The 17,529-nt window shown below is 44.3% G+C and overlaps 2 protein-coding genes across 8 annotated transcripts in view; both read left to right on the forward strand.

Moving 5' to 3' along the window:
* Nucleotides 1–14,546, forward strand: part of zmiz1a (zinc finger, MIZ-type containing 1a) — a 203,508-nt gene extending 188,962 nt beyond the window's left edge. For 5 of the 7 annotated variants that reach the window (XM_079559888.1, XM_079559886.1, XM_079559889.1 and 2 more), the window contains 17 exons: nucleotides 3,620–3,734; nucleotides 3,829–4,049; nucleotides 4,361–4,562; nucleotides 5,676–5,957; nucleotides 6,033–6,212; nucleotides 6,343–6,411; nucleotides 6,527–6,689; nucleotides 6,805–6,946; nucleotides 7,249–7,459; nucleotides 7,585–7,690; nucleotides 7,927–8,087; nucleotides 8,177–8,244; nucleotides 9,008–9,076; nucleotides 9,153–9,421; nucleotides 9,684–9,874; nucleotides 10,627–10,908; nucleotides 12,384–14,546. In XM_079559888.1, the coding sequence (XP_079416014.1) occupies nucleotides 3,620–3,734; nucleotides 3,829–4,049; nucleotides 4,361–4,562; nucleotides 5,676–5,957; nucleotides 6,033–6,212; nucleotides 6,343–6,411; nucleotides 6,527–6,689; nucleotides 6,805–6,946; nucleotides 7,249–7,459; nucleotides 7,585–7,690; nucleotides 7,927–8,087; nucleotides 8,177–8,244; nucleotides 9,008–9,076; nucleotides 9,153–9,421; nucleotides 9,684–9,874; nucleotides 10,627–10,908; nucleotides 12,384–12,491 (2,839 nt within the window). In that variant the 3' untranslated portion in view covers nucleotides 12,492–14,546. The remainder of the gene's footprint in view (nucleotides 1–3,619; nucleotides 3,735–3,828; nucleotides 4,050–4,360; nucleotides 4,563–5,675; nucleotides 5,958–6,032; nucleotides 6,213–6,342; nucleotides 6,412–6,526; nucleotides 6,690–6,804; nucleotides 6,947–7,248; nucleotides 7,460–7,584; nucleotides 7,691–7,926; nucleotides 8,088–8,176; nucleotides 8,245–9,007; nucleotides 9,077–9,152; nucleotides 9,422–9,683; nucleotides 9,875–10,626; nucleotides 10,909–12,383) is intronic. The other 2 variants (XM_079559891.1, XM_079559890.1) reach the window with 2 other exon arrangements.
* Nucleotides 14,547–15,501: 955 nt separating this feature from the next.
* Nucleotides 15,502–17,020, forward strand: ppifa (peptidylprolyl isomerase Fa). The gene is made up of 6 exons (XM_079560203.1): nucleotides 15,502–15,683; nucleotides 15,770–15,800; nucleotides 15,897–15,985; nucleotides 16,055–16,151; nucleotides 16,528–16,603; nucleotides 16,684–17,020. Exons 1-6 carry the CDS (start codon nucleotides 15,543–15,545, stop codon nucleotides 16,817–16,819), a joined length of 570 nt encoding a protein of 189 aa, XP_079416329.1. The 5' UTR covers nucleotides 15,502–15,542; the 3' UTR covers nucleotides 16,820–17,020.
* Nucleotides 17,021–17,529: the final 509 nt, after the last annotated feature.

Genomic DNA, 17,529 nt, shown 5'->3' on the forward strand with positions numbered 1-17,529 from the left:
GTGAGTTTGTGCGTGGTGCCGGCCCCCACGTTGCGGTCCCGCCGCCCGAGGGCATTGACCACGGCTCCATATGGACCGCGGTGCTGCTGTCCGAGGACAACCCGCCGTCACAACAACGCGAATGCACGCGATCTGACTGCCGTGCGTGTGCGCGCATCCACACAGGGCGATGTGTGTGTGTGCGCGTGCGCGCATTTGTGGGTGCGTCGGTGCGTGTATGTGTGCGCGCGTGCATCACAACAGGGCGGTGTGTGCGTGCGTGTCTGTGTGTGCGTGCGTGTCTGTGTGTGCGCGCGCACACAGGGTGATGTGTGTCATTTGCTTTCACGTATTGTGAGCCCAGAGGTACATTTCATTCTAAAGCTGCTTTGAATGCATTGCCAATTTTATTGTAAGGTTATCAATACTGTCTAACAACGATCATTAGGCTATTTCAGTTCAAAACCAACTTATTTTTTTTTTACATTGTACACTACCGTGATGGACCAAAACACGGGTCCTGCACCGTGAACCGAACCGTTAGAGCTGAACCCCTAATATTGATCCATGCTTATTCCACTGTCTCTTCAATTCTACTCCCTTTTAGCGAACATATTGTGGTTGTAGTTTATAAGAAAGGAGTACGGGTGCATCAAACACTCTAATTGCAGTTGGTTTGACATTATTTTTAGCATTAATTATTTTAAACATTTGTAGTGGCCATAGTTTTTGGAATGGGTTGGGAACCACTGGTCTACAGCTGAACTGTGTGACGGCTTGGACATTTCTTTGTAATAACTCATAATCTCAGACCATCAAATGTGGAAACTAGCGAGGCCCGGCCGAAGGCCGGGTCTCAGCTAGTAAATAAAGAAATAACAAAAGGAATGTGAAGTAACTAATGAGAAAACAGTGCCTCTCATTTGCAAATGTCACATTTTAGTTGTCCAGTCAAAATTAGTCAAAAGGCTTTTCTCTCAATTGTTAACAAATTCCTTTTTATTTTCATAAAAAATAAAATTAAAAAAACACTTCAACACAATCTAGTGTTCCTTTTCAATTATTTATCAAAGCCACATTGCGAAACATTCTAGATTTGTTCCAAACGCTAATGCTTAGCTGGACACTGACAATGCTATATTTTTGCCATTGCTTATTGAAACTAAACATGAAAACACCCGTATGATTTTAGCGCTTGTATTTTACTTGATGAAATGTTACACTTTAACTTGAAGTAGTGTGACATATTGCTTGTAAAACTTCCTCCCAAATGGCTCCGTCTCCCCTTATTGCCCAGACTGAAGAATGTATCCTCTCTGTGATTGTCAGCTCCTTAGTTCCTGGAAGACTTTGGGATCAATAGCGGGATATTTAAAGACGCACTCTCGCCTTGTTATACCAGCCCGGCCCCTTGAATCATTACGCTGATTTGAACTGGAGCCAGCTTAAGTATTTTTCTGGGAGACGAAGTGCTAAAGCGTGTCAGTTTGAAAACCCGCCCTCGTGTGCGAAAACAGTGGAGGAGATTCAGGGTGGAGGGGCCGTGGACATACGGAGAAGTGAAGTAATGCTTTGTGGAACATTTTGTGCTTGTGATTGAGATAGAGACTCCAGCCAAGTGCTCTGTTTGCGTCTGCCGAGGATCTTGGGATGGTGTTCGAGCTTTATGAGGAAATATTGAACACGCTGTTCAGTCCAAAAGGCCAAAAACCTCTGAACAAAAACAAGCGCCTCTCCAAAATCAGCAGTTCTTTCCCCGCTCCCTGGCCCCCGGCCCATCCCAGGATAGTTTAAGGAGTCTAACATGTCAAACGGACTTGCATATTTGTCATTTTCCAATGGAAAACTGAATTCTGAACATTGCAGTACTTCTCGAACTCGAAAAGCATTCATCAAACATACTTTCATCACATCGTTACATGGTTTACTTAACATTCGCCTTATTTTGAGCAAACTATGTATTATTTATCCAACAGGGGCGAGTCCAGAAATGTGCCACCCCACTCAGAAAAGTATGATTAGTTATCATAAAACAATTTTAGTAAGTGAGCAACAATGTGTATGTAGGTTTACCTGAAGGCTGTGAAAAATAAATATCTGGACACGCCCCTGTTAACCAAGCTCACTTGAGATGGAGTTTGGCGATGCAAATACAAAATTGTATTTTATATCTTTAGATTTAAAAACTAAACCAACTGTTTCATAAAAGTATCGTATAGAAGTCATTGCGTTCACAGGGCCTAGTGTCCAGCAGGGGGCAGCATGTCAATGTTGGATGGAAACATGGAAGTGGACCTTAAAACTAGATTACAACAGACTTTTCCTACAGACACCAATGAAGTGTAAAGTTTAGTGCTGTTTGAGGATAACATTAAATCACTATTTATCATACTGGGTCAAGCTGTAAAGTCGTACAATCTCTGTCATAGCCTTGACTGGTGCTCAGACTCTCAGCCACTGTTTGCTTGCATATCAGTATGACGCTCTGAGAGGGTATTTAGTTAAGTTTATTTATGTATTTGAACAGGGACAGTGTACAATATACATTAACCTCAAAGGGAGAGATGCATTGTACCAGGTTATAGCACTTGTGCTAATTTCCACCTGCAGTCCCTGGGCAGACTGATGTCAACAAAGTCATAAAAATACTAATACAGAATAATACATGTCCCCAAAAACAGCATTAAAATCAACACACACTTCATTCATTCCAAAGCATTAAATTGCACACTGTTGCACACACACCAATTACAGGACATTATGGGAACAAGTTTGTTTTAAAATAAGCCATTTTTTAGCCTGGTGTGAAAAAGTGTTAAAATTTACACATGTGGTCAGCTCTGTTGGCAATATATTCCACTGTTTAATGGCCACACTGGAGAAAGCGGAGCTGCGGAGTGCGGATTTACACTGGGGGGTCCTACACTCGCCCCGAACAGTCGACCGAGTGGCTCGAGATTTATCCCTCTACTGTGGAAGCATAGACAGACTTGAACGGTAGGACTAGCGCAATGTCTCGAGTTCATGTCTCCGGGTCCCGTGCCGATGGTAAATAAACTTCTCCTGTATGAGACATCCAGAATGCTGCCTATTCTTCATCTATCCTCTCCAACACCATTGTTAATTCTCTAACAAGTGCAATGATATTAATAGGCATTCACTCTCCAAATATTTATCTGACACTTGTGTTGTGTTGGTGATATTTAAACTTTGTTGATGCATCTCAGTCTAGATACACCAGCTGCACAAATGTAGCAGATTTTTCCCAGCAATATGCTAGCCTGGTGAAAGAAGACTTCACCAGACTTCAATACCAATTGATATTGAGGGAAGTCCCCCCGCAAAACCGCTAATAACACCGCATCAACGGCAGACGCCCGCATTGCTTGCATATGTACTGGTGTGGGAAATGGAATTGATGGTGCAGTGACCAGACTCACTCGCTGGTACAGTGGTGAGTCTGGTTCTCAGGCTAGCAATTTGCACCAGGAGAAATGTAAACAAGTTTCACATGTAATAAATCAACATATATATGTATTCGATTTGAACATGGTTACTTCATATCCCTGACTTTTTTTGTTTTTAATAATTGTTTCTAATAGTTTCATCAAACGTTTGTCTCCTTTGCTCTTCTCTGCAGTGATGGGTCCTTTCCCTATGACTCTGTGCCCTGGCAGCAGAACACTAACCAGCCTCCCGGGTCTTTGTCCGTGGTTACGACAGTGTGGGGTGTCACCAACACTACGCAGAGCCAGGTACAGCTTCATTAGCGCGCCGCCAGCCGAGAGATGAATTCAATTACTCCTCATCACTGTAGACGCTTTCATGTATTTGACTATGCTCTCATAGGTTTTGGGGAACCCTATGGCTAACAGTAACAACCCCATGAACCCCGGAGGTAACCCGATGGGCACAGGGATGTCGGGCAGCGGGGGAGGCATGAGCTCGCCGCAGTTCAACGCACAGCAGCAGCAGTTTCCAAACAAAGGAGGGTCCAGCCAGGGCTACATGCAGCAGGGCATGTACGGCCGGCCGGGCTACCCAGGAGGCCCCGGGGGATACAGCAGCAGGTAACCCGAGCTGACCATTCACTGCTGCAGCCACATGACCTGATTTAAAGATACCACTGGAGAGTCATCAACAATTGACTCATTAGTTACTTATGTTATTTGTATTTTTTATTATGTTCTCCATCTTTTATTTGTACTGTAAGACTTAGGCTTTGAGCAAGAGCAAAATGCAAATACTATATAGTCTGTCTATTTGCATTTTCATCTTGCACAAAGCCATGCGATGATGAACTGTAACTGCTAACAAAGTAAATAACCTTCTCGTAATCGAACAAAGTCACGAGCGCTGACGGACTGTATCTCCTGTGCAGTTACTCCGCAGGTCCAAACTCGGCCCCCGGAGGGATGGGCATGACGTCCCACACTCGGCCTACCGGTGACTTCACACAGCCGGCCGCCGCCGCTGCAGCTGCTGCTGTCGCCGCCGCCGCTGCCACGGCAACAGCCACGGCAACCGCCACCGTGGCAGCGCTGCAGGAGACCCAGAACAAAGACATGAATCAGTACGGACAGGTATGAGCGCGCTGCAGCTGTGAACAGACTGGAGCTCTCATAGCAAATATGTATAGGCTATAGGAGCGTCTCGCACCCTGCTGGGAATCAAAGGCCAGACACTGCAGGGGAACAGGAGTGCATTTACATACATTCAAGATATTACATGGATACACACACAAAAAGTATAGTAAGTCAAGACAAAAACCGACGTATGGATTGAGCCAGGTATAAATTCATTGGGTTATTTGGTGACATCTTACCTACATTTTTAATACAATTCTTATTTAATATTTAAATAAACTATTACTGAGGAGAAAAGCAAACAAAAAATGTTTTCCGGTCTTTCTTTTTTAGTTTTAGCTAAATTCTCAATAGATCAGGCTATAAACGTTATATCAACAAATTCGTCTTGATAAACTAAATCTAAGCACAGTTAAAGATGCACTATGCAACTTTTTATGTGAAATAAAAGTTGATATTTGTGTGTATTTGACCTTGTAGTGACCTGGTATGAGTGGTCAGCATGGTGGCTGTCCATCACAGTGGTCTCTAGGATCAGGATTGGCAGGTTTTTGGTGCTGACGGACCTTCTCACAATAAAACCTACAAAACAACAAACCTGGAGCATTGTAGAGAGCAGGTAAAGGTGTCATGCTGACCACTCATACAGCCACTGTGTCACCACAAGGTCAAATACACACAAATATCAACTTTTTTTCCCCACGCAAAAAGTTGCAGAATGCACCTTTAAGTGTAAATGTTTTACAAATTTTGTGCCAATGCGACCACTTGGATTTGCAATTTATTGTAAAGTAAGTAATATATATACTGTATATTTTTTTTTGTAAAGTTCGTCCTTCCCGGATCTCAGGAATTAATCCGTGTAGTATCCTCCCGCGTTGACCAATGAGACGAGCTTTTCCTGTGAGCCAGCCTGTCAGGTCCAATCAGGAGGGGAGGGGGAGGGGCTTAATTGTTTACTTCTGAAAATTCTACTCATTATGCGAACTAAGAAGGACTTTCTGGTTAAAGAGGGGACGAATTTGATGGTTTACTTTCAACTTTGACTCTATCTCCCTTCACTTTGCAAACTTACAAACTATCACTTTAACTCCTCTTCTTTTCCTCCAGCTGTGTTCTTCGTTTCAAATGGGCCCCACACAAGCCTACAACAGCCAGTTCATGAACCAGCCGGGTCCCAGAGCGCCCCCCGGAGGAATGAACCCGGGTAACATGGGCCCAGGCATGAACAACCCCAACATGAGCGGGCCTCCCATGGGCATGAACCAGGTCCGGGCGCCCGGCATGAGCCCCTTTGGCGGGCACGGCCAGAGGATGCCCCAGCAGGGCTACCCCGGCGGTCCCAGACAGGGCATGCCCATGCAGGGGATGAAGAGGCCGTATCCCGGAGAGGTGAGTGCAGCCCTCTGCTTCTTCATGACGCTAACTTCTCCAAGGACGTCTTAACTGTTGTCCCGTTCCTTTCAGGGAGGTTACGGGGGACAACAATACGGACCCAACAGCCAGTTCCCACCTCAGCAAGGACAGTACGGCTCGTCCAACGCGTCCAGGCCGCTCCCTTCTCCAAACTACCCCGGGCAGAGGATGCCAGGGCAGCCGGGGCAAGGCCAGTACCCCCCTGGTGTGCCAATGGGCCAGTACTATAAGGTGAGCCGCCGTTCCAGTTCTCAATCCGCCTTTGTTGGCATTTATAATTGTGAGAAAATCCATTAGTCTTCACAAAAAAGCAAACAGATTGACGTGGCACTAAACTAATCGCATGTTTTCAAATTTGTAGCCTGAGCCTTTTAATGGTCAGAGCAACAGTTTCTCTGGAGGAGGTTACTCTTATGGCCAAGGGAATGGGGTATGTTTCCTTGATATCCAAAACTGACTTAGTGATGGAACTCTTTTTGTACTTTTAATTCTGAATGTATGAAAGCGGTCATGTTCAGATGTGTATTTGTTTGTCTTTCACGCAGCCCCGGCCGGGCAGCTACCCTCACTCGCCTGTCCCTGGGAACCCAACGCCCCCCATGACCCCAGGAAGCAGTATACCCCCATACCTGTCGCCAAACCAGGACGTCAAACCCCCTTTCCCCCCTGACATGAAACCAAATATGACCGCGCTTCCGCCCCCTCCAAGTAGGTTTTTCTTACCTCGTTATTTTTGACACATTCTTATCGTTTTGTCCTGTCTTGGAACAAAAGATTATGCACGTAACCGCTAAATAAATGCCCTTTGTGATTCTCGTCACAGTTAATCCCAACGAAGAGCTGCGGCTGACGTTCCCGGTCCGGGACGGTGTGGTGTTGGAGCCTTTCCGATTGGAGCACAACCTGGCTGTCAGTAACCACGTCTTCCACCTCCGGCCCTCCGTCCACCAGACGCTCATGTGGAGGTGACAAAACACGCACAGTCGCATTAAACTTACGGTTTTCTTTGGATTGAGCCAAGACTGCACTCTTTTCTTGCACCCAGTTTAGACATCATGTAGCACTTCTTTCAATAAGTACCAAAACACTACCTGCGTCCTGGTGCCGTTCCAGTTGGGAACCACAGATTTAGCCCTGTGAAGATCTATTGTACACCATTCCTGATTAGTTCTTGATCTAGGCCTGGTGGTTTTGTGCTATTGCAATAGAAGGTGATGCCGATGATGAAGCCGAGTGCAGTCTTAATGACAAACGTGTGCGCCTCCAGGTCGGACTTGGAGCTGCAGTTCAAGTGCTACCACCACGAAGACCGGCAGATGAACACCAACTGGCCGGCGTCGGTGCAGGTCAGCGTCAACGCCACGCCCCTCACCATCGAGCGAGGGGACAACAAGACGTCCCACAAGCCCCTGCACCTCAAACACGTGTGCCAGCCGGGGAGGAACACCATCCAGATCACCGTCACCGCCTGCTGCTGCGTGAGTCACAACACTTTCACTTTCTTACCTTCACATTTTAGCGCAGTCAGATTCATGCCTCCGTCGGTGAAAGCCCAAACTGCCGGTGGTTGATGTGCGATTGTGCGCTCCTCCTTGTGTTGCAGTCCCACCTGTTTGTGCTGCAGCTGGTGCACCGGCCATCTGTGCGCTCCGTCCTCCAGGGGCTGCTCAAGAAGAGACTGCTGCCCGCCGAGCACTGCATCACCAAAAGTGAGCTCCACTCTGCCTCCCACGCCACTTAATATGCCACTGCGCTTCTTAATCACAGCACCTGCTCAAACTGCTCCTGTTTTATCAGCTGTATATGAGCAGAAATGTTCAATTATTGTGCAGTGCTTTTCTGTTTTAGAGTCAAAGGCTTCCTCTTCAATGAGAAATAAACTACGATTTAGCAATGTTGTCCCGTTTTGGAATGAAGCGCTGAATTTCATCTTGTGTCTTTCCAGTTAAGAGGAACTTCAGCAGCGTAGCGGCGTCGGCGGGCAGCACCACTCTGAACGGAGAGGACGGCGTGGAGCAGACGGCCATCAAAGTGTCCCTAAAGTGTCCCATCACCTTCAGACGGATCCAGCTCCCGGCGCGGGGACACGACTGCAAACACGTCCAGGTCAGTCAGGGAGCGTGCCCTGTGCCCTGTAAGATTATGAGCCGGGACAGGATTCTGTATTTGACATTTGTGCTGTTTTGTGTCCGCAGTGCTTCGATCTGGAGTCGTACCTTCAGCTCAACTGTGAGAGGGGGACGTGGAGGTGTCCTGTATGCAAGTCAGTGGCCATTTTAGTTTTTACATTTACTGTATGTTTTGTTTATTAAGTCATGATTCGATACGATGCACGATACATGACTCACGATGACAATAGCCTCACAACATGCCTATGCGGAGATAATCGATGTATTGTAGTACATAATAACCTACAATACATCACTATTATTTAAGAAACATGCCATTTTTAACCTTTGTTTTTTTATATATATATTGCACTAAACTACAAGCTCCATTTTTATGATTTACATTTGTTTTCATGGGCTTTGCTCCTTTTTCATAAATAAATCAATGATACTTGACTTGGGCCGTTTAAGTAGAGGCAGATCACTTCATTCACTGTGTCCGAAAGTGAACATTAAACATGAGTCCATCTTATATAATTAGAAACACTATCATTAAAGTAATGTATGTGTGTGACAGTGTTCAGCTATTTAAATATGCAGTACTGCCCTCTACTGTCCTGATTTTTCACCATTATTTGTCCTCTATTAAAGGACTGTGACTGCAGCCTCATTCACATGCATGACGTTGCTCCTTAATATACATCATCAAAAGTATCAGCATTATGAGTATCGTATCGTGCTGCAAAAATATCGCGATTTATCACAAACTCGATATTTATCCCTGAGAAAGTGTTTTTACAAGCAAATATGTGGGACTGAACGTTTACAATGGCCGTGAATACTCACAGGTCCTGCAGTATTTTTATTTGTTTGTCATTTTTAGAATACAGTATTAAACGTGGCCTTTTGTCCTTTCAGTAAAACGGCGTTACTAGAAGGTTTGGAGGTGGACCAGTACATGTGGGGAATACTCAATGCCATCCAAAAGTAAGACTTGCTCCTAATCTCTCAGTGTTTTTCTATTGGGCTTGACCATTACCAGTATCCTCTCCTCTGATCGCAGTTCGGAGTTCGAGGAGGTGACCATCGACCCCACGTGTAGTTGGAGACCGGTGCCCATCAAATCGGAACTGCACATCAAAGAGGACCCGGACGGACCCCTGGCCAAACGCTTCAAGACCATGAGCCCCAGTCAGATGACCATGCCCAACGTGTTGGACATGATCGCACAGCTGGGGCCCGGGCCGGGTCCTGGAGGCCAGGGGCCCAGTCCGTATCCCACGCACCCAGGACAACACGGCAGCGGCAACGGAGGAGACTACCCGGGACACGGTAAGTCTGCAAAGGCATCACAGTATTAGTTTGTGTATGAGATTGGTGAGATTTTACACTTCAACAACAGAGGCTGCTTTCACTGCACCTCAGTAACTGTAGTTAGCTTGGCCTTTCAACATAAAACCAAAACAGGCATAACGTTTCAGGTGATTCATTGGATGTGTATTATTGTTGTCAGATTGAACGCTTAATAAGGGAAGTTTGTGGATCCAATTACTGGGAAGAAATTAGAACTAATGTTGTTGTCCTTGTTTTGTAGGTAACAGTTACCATGGGCCGGGGAGCTTTGACTTCCCTCACGGGAACCCGTCAGGAGGAGTTGGGGGAGGGCCAGGGGGTGGCCCCCCCATGAGCGACTTCATGCACGGACCCACGCTGTCCCACCCCCCTGACCTCCCTGGAGGTCTGCTGCCCCAGGACAAGCCCCTCAGCCACGCCATGAGTGAGGTAGTGAGTACAGTTTTACCTTTGCGGCTACGTCAGTGATGAAAAACTGTGAACTTTATATGAGAATATTTAGCCCTTGAAGTAATGACTGACTGTTCAGGGCTAAAGAAGAGAAAACTACACGGCCAAATGTTATCTAGAAGATTAATATACATCTATATATGATACATCTATATAGTGGTGTATAAATGTCAAATAGCATATTCCAATTCCATATTCTTTGCTCTCTTTTTTTCATAATTTTGCTGTTTGATATTATTATATGCACCAATACCTTTTAAAGTGGGGGTCGTGAATCGAGTGCAACGGCCTGAAAAGTTTTGGGAACCCCTGGTCTGAATTGAGTGTGAGCCAAGTTTATACCAGGACTAAAACTGAGCTGCACTATATGAAGCACATGTGGTTTGACAAACTTCAAAGACTGCTTTTTATAAGAACATGGCTCAAAGTATGACAAAGTAGCCATTCCAAATCACTGAATATCTTCTCTGAGCCCACACCTGTCTCCCTCAGTACAAAGGCCTCTTGTCATTGGGAGTGGAGGTGCAGCCTGTCCCGTAGCAGCATGTGTGCTCACTCACGCTCACATGCTCATATCGGCGTCTAACGTTGCAGCTGTACATGTCTCCTGCGCCCAGCTCCACTTTAAAGTCCCCGTTCCACATAATTCACGCTGGACTCATTCCACTCTCTTCTTCTTCTTCTTCTTCTCCTTTCCCACGCACACCCCTCTCCATCCCCCTTCCCCCCCTCAGATGTCCCACCCCGACCCGACCCATAGCTCCATGCAGCCGAGCTTGCATGCGTCTCCGCATGCCGGCAGCCAATCGGGGCCGCCCTTGCATCACAGCGGCCAATCATCGCAGCCTCCTCGCCAGTCGCAGCCGCCCCCGCAGCCCCCTCCGCAGCCTCCTCCTCAGCAGCAGCAACAACAGCCTGGTCCCACCGGTCACCCACACAGCGATCTGAGTTTTAACCCCGCGTCAGATGTCTCGTTGGGGCACGGGGCGCAAGACATGCCCGAGCCCTCGCTGGATGTAAGTCTGCGCGCTTTTGGCTTTGTGTGCTGTGGCTGTGGACTCATCATTTGTGTCTGTGCTTTGGGTGGATAAAGACTGTGGTGACGCCGCCATCGTCTGTAGAAACAGTAGTGACGTTTGTGACCAAAGTGAACACTTCCACTCAGATCTCATTTTTGAAAACATGAGACGGTTCGTTTTGTCTGTTTATTAAAGGTCGTCTGATATGGGTGTTTCTGAGGCTGATGCTCCATAAAATAATGTCTGACTGTGACAGAGACACTTCTACACCTAAAACTGCTTTGTCCCAACCTAATCCATGCAACACAAACTATTTCTGCCCAAAAATCTCACTTCTCTGTGAAGCTGAGAAGGCTGCTAACAGCTAAACTCGGCTAACTGCTAATAGTAGCTACAATATGTTTATCTTAAAAACAAAATTGTATTCATATCAAACATTTGAAGATTCAGCTCTCTGCTTGTTTACTGTCATGGTCTTTTGGCCCATTTAAACCACTGTCAGTGAAAGTCCAACAAGAAGCACAAGAAATACATGTGGACTGTAGCCCGTAAGACATGGTATGATTGATACAGACAAATACCTTAGGCTAAAGTGTTTGAACAAACTCTTACATTTCCTCCCAAACTACTTTTGAAAGTTATACTACAGCCCTTACACATGCAACATTTCAGAAAATGATGTCAATGTTCCTGGTGGGAGTAGCGGCTCTGAACTTGTGGGTCCTGCAGCTCAGAGGCGGCCAAATTAAAGCCTGAATAATATATCGACATTATTTAGGCCAATATTGTAAAATAACCATATATCGGCCCCTTATTTCGACCAGCCAATCTATTGGTCGACCTCTACTGGTTAAATGTAACTGAGCAAACTCTATATAATGACCCAAGAGCTGTACAGAAACCACAAGTGACATTTTTTCACTCGAAAAATGACATGGTTCGACTTAACAATTGTAATATCTATTCATTCATTGTGGCACACAGTTTTATTTACAGCACATAACACACCTTTCAAACGTTAGAAGGAATCCTGATGTAAGCATCAGTCATTCTTATCAAAATGTATTAGTCTTATGGCTGGTTTCTTAAATAATGTTAATGTATATAAAAATGAGCCAATCTTTCGAGCAGCTCTTTTAAGAACAGATCCCAAAGATTCAGCTTCTATTAAAGAGGCATAAATCCCATCTATGAGAAAGTGCGTAGAGACAATAGAGACACCCATTCTTCACCACATCGTCTGAAATCAAAGGTAGAAAATGTAGGAATTGTGTGACATAAAGATCTGAACTTTCACTGACGCGGTAAGAAACAGGTCTGTGCTCTGTTCATGTGGGACAAGTTCAACTTTACCAAATATGATTTTAAATGTTTTTTTGTCATCCAACATGAGTTTTTTTGTTTGCTCAAACTAAGAGACTAAAAACTAAATCACTAACTCCTTCTCTCCCCCTCCCTCTCTCTCTCTCCAGCTACTTCCAGAGTTGGCCAACCCAGACGAGCTCCTCTCCTACCTGGACCCCCCGGACCTCCCCACCAACAGCAACGACGACCTTCTCTCCCTCTTTGAGAACAATTAGCCTCCTCCTTTTCCCCCGCTGTCTTTCCCTTCTTCCCGCGCTGGAGCCTTTTTTTTGTCTCTCCAGAAGGAAACACCTCACCGCCAACCTCCGAACTGGCTTCCTATGCTCACGCACACTTGCACTCACAGAGACCTCCACGGCTGTATGGCATAGGAATACACGCGGAGGGGGCGACACAAGCAAAAAGACGCCTACACGTTTTTACGAGACTTAACGGTAGTCGTGGTTGGATTTTTTGCGCACTCCTTTTGTCTTTCTAAAGATTCGACGCACCAGTTCCTCATATACTGTATCTCCTCTTTTCTCTCTTGGCCATTTTTTTGGCGGGCACTAATGACACAAAACGGTATTCTTTGACTTTGAAACTGTGCAGCTATAATCACGTCTAAAAACAACATGGCCGACGGGGGGGGAAGTGTAGCTTTTTTTTGTTTTTAGGGAAACTGTTCAGTGTTTTTTTTTTTTTTTTTTTCAGCAAATGTGTTCTTCCAAAAACTCCAGACACATGCCGCAACTGTTCTTTTGTTTTGTTTTCTACCCCCACTTCCTGGTGTGCGCACGAATGTACAAATAAAAAAAAGGTGTGAGTGTTTCGAATGTGGCTTTTCCCGTAAGACTGAGATTTTCAAGACGACCTCAACCAACTCCGCCCGCGCACTGAGAGATCGGAAAAAGCCAGAGTGAAGACGACAATGACGTGTGTTTGCGTTTCTGAATGTTTTTTTTGTTTTGTTTTGTTTTTTTGACGTGTGAATTTCTATCTATGTGGTGGGGGGGGGGGATCTCGGAATCTCGAAATCTCGAAATCAAGACACTTTTTTTAATTTGAAACTTTCCTTTTACCATCCCGTCTGTCACCTACGGTATTTATAGTCCCGCTCTTCCTCGTCCGACCCTCCTAATGTGCATGTGTGCCAATGGCTTCCGATGTCCTCGTCCAGCCTAAATGTGCTTCATCGATATTTATTATTATTTTATCTTTGTTTTGATTTTGATTTTTTTAAACTATCTCCCCATTCTGGATCTACTGTCCATCACCAAAGCTGTCCTATCTTCTAAAAGCTGGATATCACCATCTTTTCTGGCAACTTTTTTCAAAAATGGCTGTGTTTTTTATATAAGTGTCCGTGTGGTCGTATTGGTGTTTTCTTTTGTTACTGTTAAACTGTCTTTTAGGGAAAGAAGAAGAAAAAAAAAATAACACCGTGCATGATCCGACAGTGTTTCCAGAGCTGTTCTATATAATACCCATGTGAATAGTTTGTGTCTGTAGAGTACTGGACCTTTCTATTACTGCGACATGGTACGCACAACACATGAACACAGTCGTCCCCTGGTGAGAGGAACCCACTGGCCTTCTATTGTGTGCCCTTTTAACGCAAACAATGCTTTGAACCGATCAGTGAGTTACTTTTTGGACACAATCAGAAAGCTGAATCTTAGCCTAAAATGATATTCAAGCAGCCATGAGGTTATCTGAGATCTGGTTCTTAAATTATGATGATGTGTATCATTGGAACTTTGCCCATTGTATTAATATGTGAACGTGTCTTTGGGATTGTTGAAATTTACTCCAAAATTAGGATTTTCTATTTTTTTAATTACATTTTCTATTTTTTCATGTTTAAGTTATTACCCAGATTGTTTGGTCTAATTTGGTTTACATACATGTATGCAGTACATTTGAATTGGAAACATACTGTATGTCCCTCTCTGATTGTAACTTTATGTGAATCACCTGTGGGCCGCGTTGAAGGATCTGTCGTTCTGTTGCTTCTATGTTGAGACAATGCACTGCAGCATGGAGACGGTTCGTCCATACACAGTGTGTAACTTAAGCTTTCACTAAATCATGTCTAAGAGCTCCACTTTGACTTTCAGGGCTCTGCCCAACCACAGTTTGTACTGTCTGATCACAGACAACAGAAAATGAGTTGGGGAATCAAAAGAGAATGCAATGAATATGCTAAAATGAGTTTTTGGAGGCCCTCTGAGCAGGACGTGGGCGGCTTGGGGGGATCAGATATGTGTACATAATGTAAATGACAAATAGAGACACGTTAACAGAAATGTATTCATTTTCTCCAGGAGGAGTGTGCATAGTGTATTTAGAATTTGTAAAGCTTGCATCCTCCTGTCACATTGGATTGGGAAAATGAGTCTGTGTTTGTCTGTGCAGACCTCTAACACGCCTGTTCATGTATGTAAAATACTTTATGTATCCCTCCGCAGGGTTTCTAAGAAAAAAGACATTTGCTTTGTGTAATATCAACTTCAGTGTATTTCTCTATGACCTGTGTACTTTCTAAAGGTGCTACTAAAGTATCACAACCTTTTGAGGTAAATTGGGACTTGGAGACGCAAAGCCATGGGAGGCTTTCTACAGCTGTTTCCAAATTTACACTTTGTAAAACTTTGTCAAATTTATAATTTTTATGCAATTTGGCAAAATCTGCTATAAAGGTACAATCTGAAATGATTGGCACAACAGGTGGCAGTTGTCTCTTCGGTTTTGTACATTCTATGTACAATCATTTCATATTCTAAACTGGTCAGAAAACATTGTGATTTTTAGTGTTGCAAATCTGTATGTAGTTAGATGATGTGACATCCTAATATTTATCTAATAAATATGTATTCAGACGAAACACATTACCCTCGCCGTTTATTATTTTTTAGTATTTTTCTCTACTTGATGATAACCTTTAGGCAGTTGATCTATTATAATTTACATTATCTCGCATTTTCTCTGTGAACCATGTGAAGAAACATAATATAAATGCAAGTATAATTTATTGCATATTGTAAATTAATATAATTGCGTATTATCTCAACAACACAATAACAAAACAGCCCTGTGCTGTTCGTACAGTAAATGTCAAGCATTAATGTTAAATTTCATGCGGTATCTGTGCGACCACGCGGTGTCGCTGTTGACGTAAGCGTCACTTGTCATGCAGGTGACGTCACATGTAAACACGGAAGTTCGGCCCTGCTGCTGCTGCTCCTGCTGCTGCTGGGCGAAGGTAAAGGTAAAGATGCAGAGCGATGTTGCAGGTGAAAAAGCGGCTGAGGTTCAGCTCCGTGGCGCTGGCCGCGGTCAGACTGTTGTCTGGACCCGCTCAGAACCCCGTGGTGTTCCTGGATGTGGAGGCGGACGGTGAGCCTCTCGGGAGGGTCATCATCGAGGTGAGTCAGCCTGCTGCACATATGGGTTACACACTGTAAGGGCAAACAGGTTTCACCTGTCAGATTCTTTCTTTCTTTACTTACAGTTATACGCAGACACAGTGCCAAAGACTGCCGGTCTGTATATCCACACTACAATCCCGAAGACTTTTTTAATTCAGATTTATATGCATTACACATGTATTAACTGGATAATTTCCTCATATCTGACAGAAAACTTCCGATGTCTTTGCACTGGAGAACATGGCTTTGGATATAAAGGCTGTGTGTTCCACAGGATTATCCCCGAATTCATGTGTCAGGTATAAAAACCCTCATGCATGAGATACAGCCCCATGTTAGATTATTTATACTTCTGTATCGCTTTGCAGGGAGGAGACTTCACCAATAATAACGGGACAGGAGGAAAGTCTATCTATGGAACCACATTTAAAGATGAAAACTTTAAGTTAAAGCACACTGCACCAGGTAGGATGTCAATATTTTGGACCATAAATGTCATCCCAGTTAGATAAGAGCAGCTTTGTTCAACATAAATAGTGTTTTTTGTACAGACGACCTTTCACTTTACAAAGCTGTCATATTTGCACCATTTTCAGCTTCAGTTCGACAGTACAGCTTAACCTCCACTAGATGGCAGAGCGTGCTGCCTCATCCTGCACAAAACATCTCAATTGAACTTTTTCACCTCCTGGGTCATTCACCTTTTTATTGAATGGTCTTACGAGAACATTTTTATCATCTTTACTTCATATTTGTCATACCATGCCAGTCCGCTCTGTCCAGTTACATGAGAGTTTGTGCTCACAGCTTAATTTCTTTAAACTTTGCTCTTTCTCTGGAGGTATACTTTCGATGGCAAATTCAGGACCCCACACGAACGGCTCTCAGTTTTTCATCTGTACCAAGACAACTGAATGGTAATTACTGGTCTGCTGTACTTCCACAGTAACCTCACACTAATGACTTACCCCAGTGTCTGTCTGTCTGTCTGTCTAAGGCTGGATGGCAAACATGTGGTGTTCGGTCAGGTAAAGGAAGGCTTGGATGTCGTTACCAAAATGGAATCCTTTGGTTTACACGACGGCGGAGTGCTCAAGAGGATAGTCATTGTGGACTGTGGGGAGATCAAGTAATAAGCCATGTGTGGACTTTTTAATGAGTCACTATGCAGCAGCTTAACTTAATGGGCTAACCCTATAATGCGTCTTCCTTATCCAGACACTTGAAAACATTTTAGCAAGGTCTAAATAAAGTTTTAATGATACTACACCCACCAGGTTTTTTCTATATTTGTGCATGTTATTTCGAATCTGTGGACTGTAATATGAAAGTTGCACTGCCAATTAAAAACATTTCACCAGAAGAAAACTTTTTTTCATTATTAAAGGATGATCACAAAAAATACAGCAACCCACAAGGCAAGCACACAGGTCAGACTCAACCCTAGAGATTTTCTAATGCCCTGCGAGTTAGCCACATAAGCACATACTGACTGTCATGAGTTATTTTTGCCTAACTTTAGGCACGTCCACCATTCATTTTGCTGTTTCATTACATATCAAGACTAGTAGCTTGAAGTGATGTTCGCTCAGTGAGGAGAGCACACTATACGAAGACCTATATAGACCTATGATACGAAGATGTGACAGTATTCTAATGAAATGCAGGCTTTTCAGCAATACCATTCCCTCTCAGGTGCCAGGCCCCAGTAATCATCTGGATACAAAGCTTCCTGTAACCATTTTGTTTATTTATTTTTAAAATCACAGGTCTATTCCTTCCTGTCACAGCTGCAGCAGGATGTGACATCATGTGACATCCTCTAACCAGCAGTCTTTGTGTC

This window comes from Gobius niger (genome assembly GCF_951799975.1).
Source record: "Gobius niger genome assembly, chromosome: 7".
NCBI lineage: Eukaryota > Metazoa > Chordata > Actinopteri > Gobiiformes > Gobiidae > Gobius > Gobius niger.

Bases quoted from the DNA above. Each gene is read 5' to 3' on its own strand.
- ppifa (XM_079560203.1), top strand. From the start codon at position 15,543: ATGTTGCAGGTGAAAAAGCGGCTGAGGTTCAGCTCCGTGGCGCTGGCC. The intron at 15,684-15,769 runs GTGAGTCAGCCT...CTTTACTTACAG, and splicing joins TCGGGAGGGTCATCATCGAG to TTATACGCAGACACAGTGCC. The intron at 16,604-16,683 runs GTAATTACTGGT...TGTCTGTCTAAG, and splicing joins TGTACCAAGACAACTGAATG to GCTGGATGGCAAACATGTGG.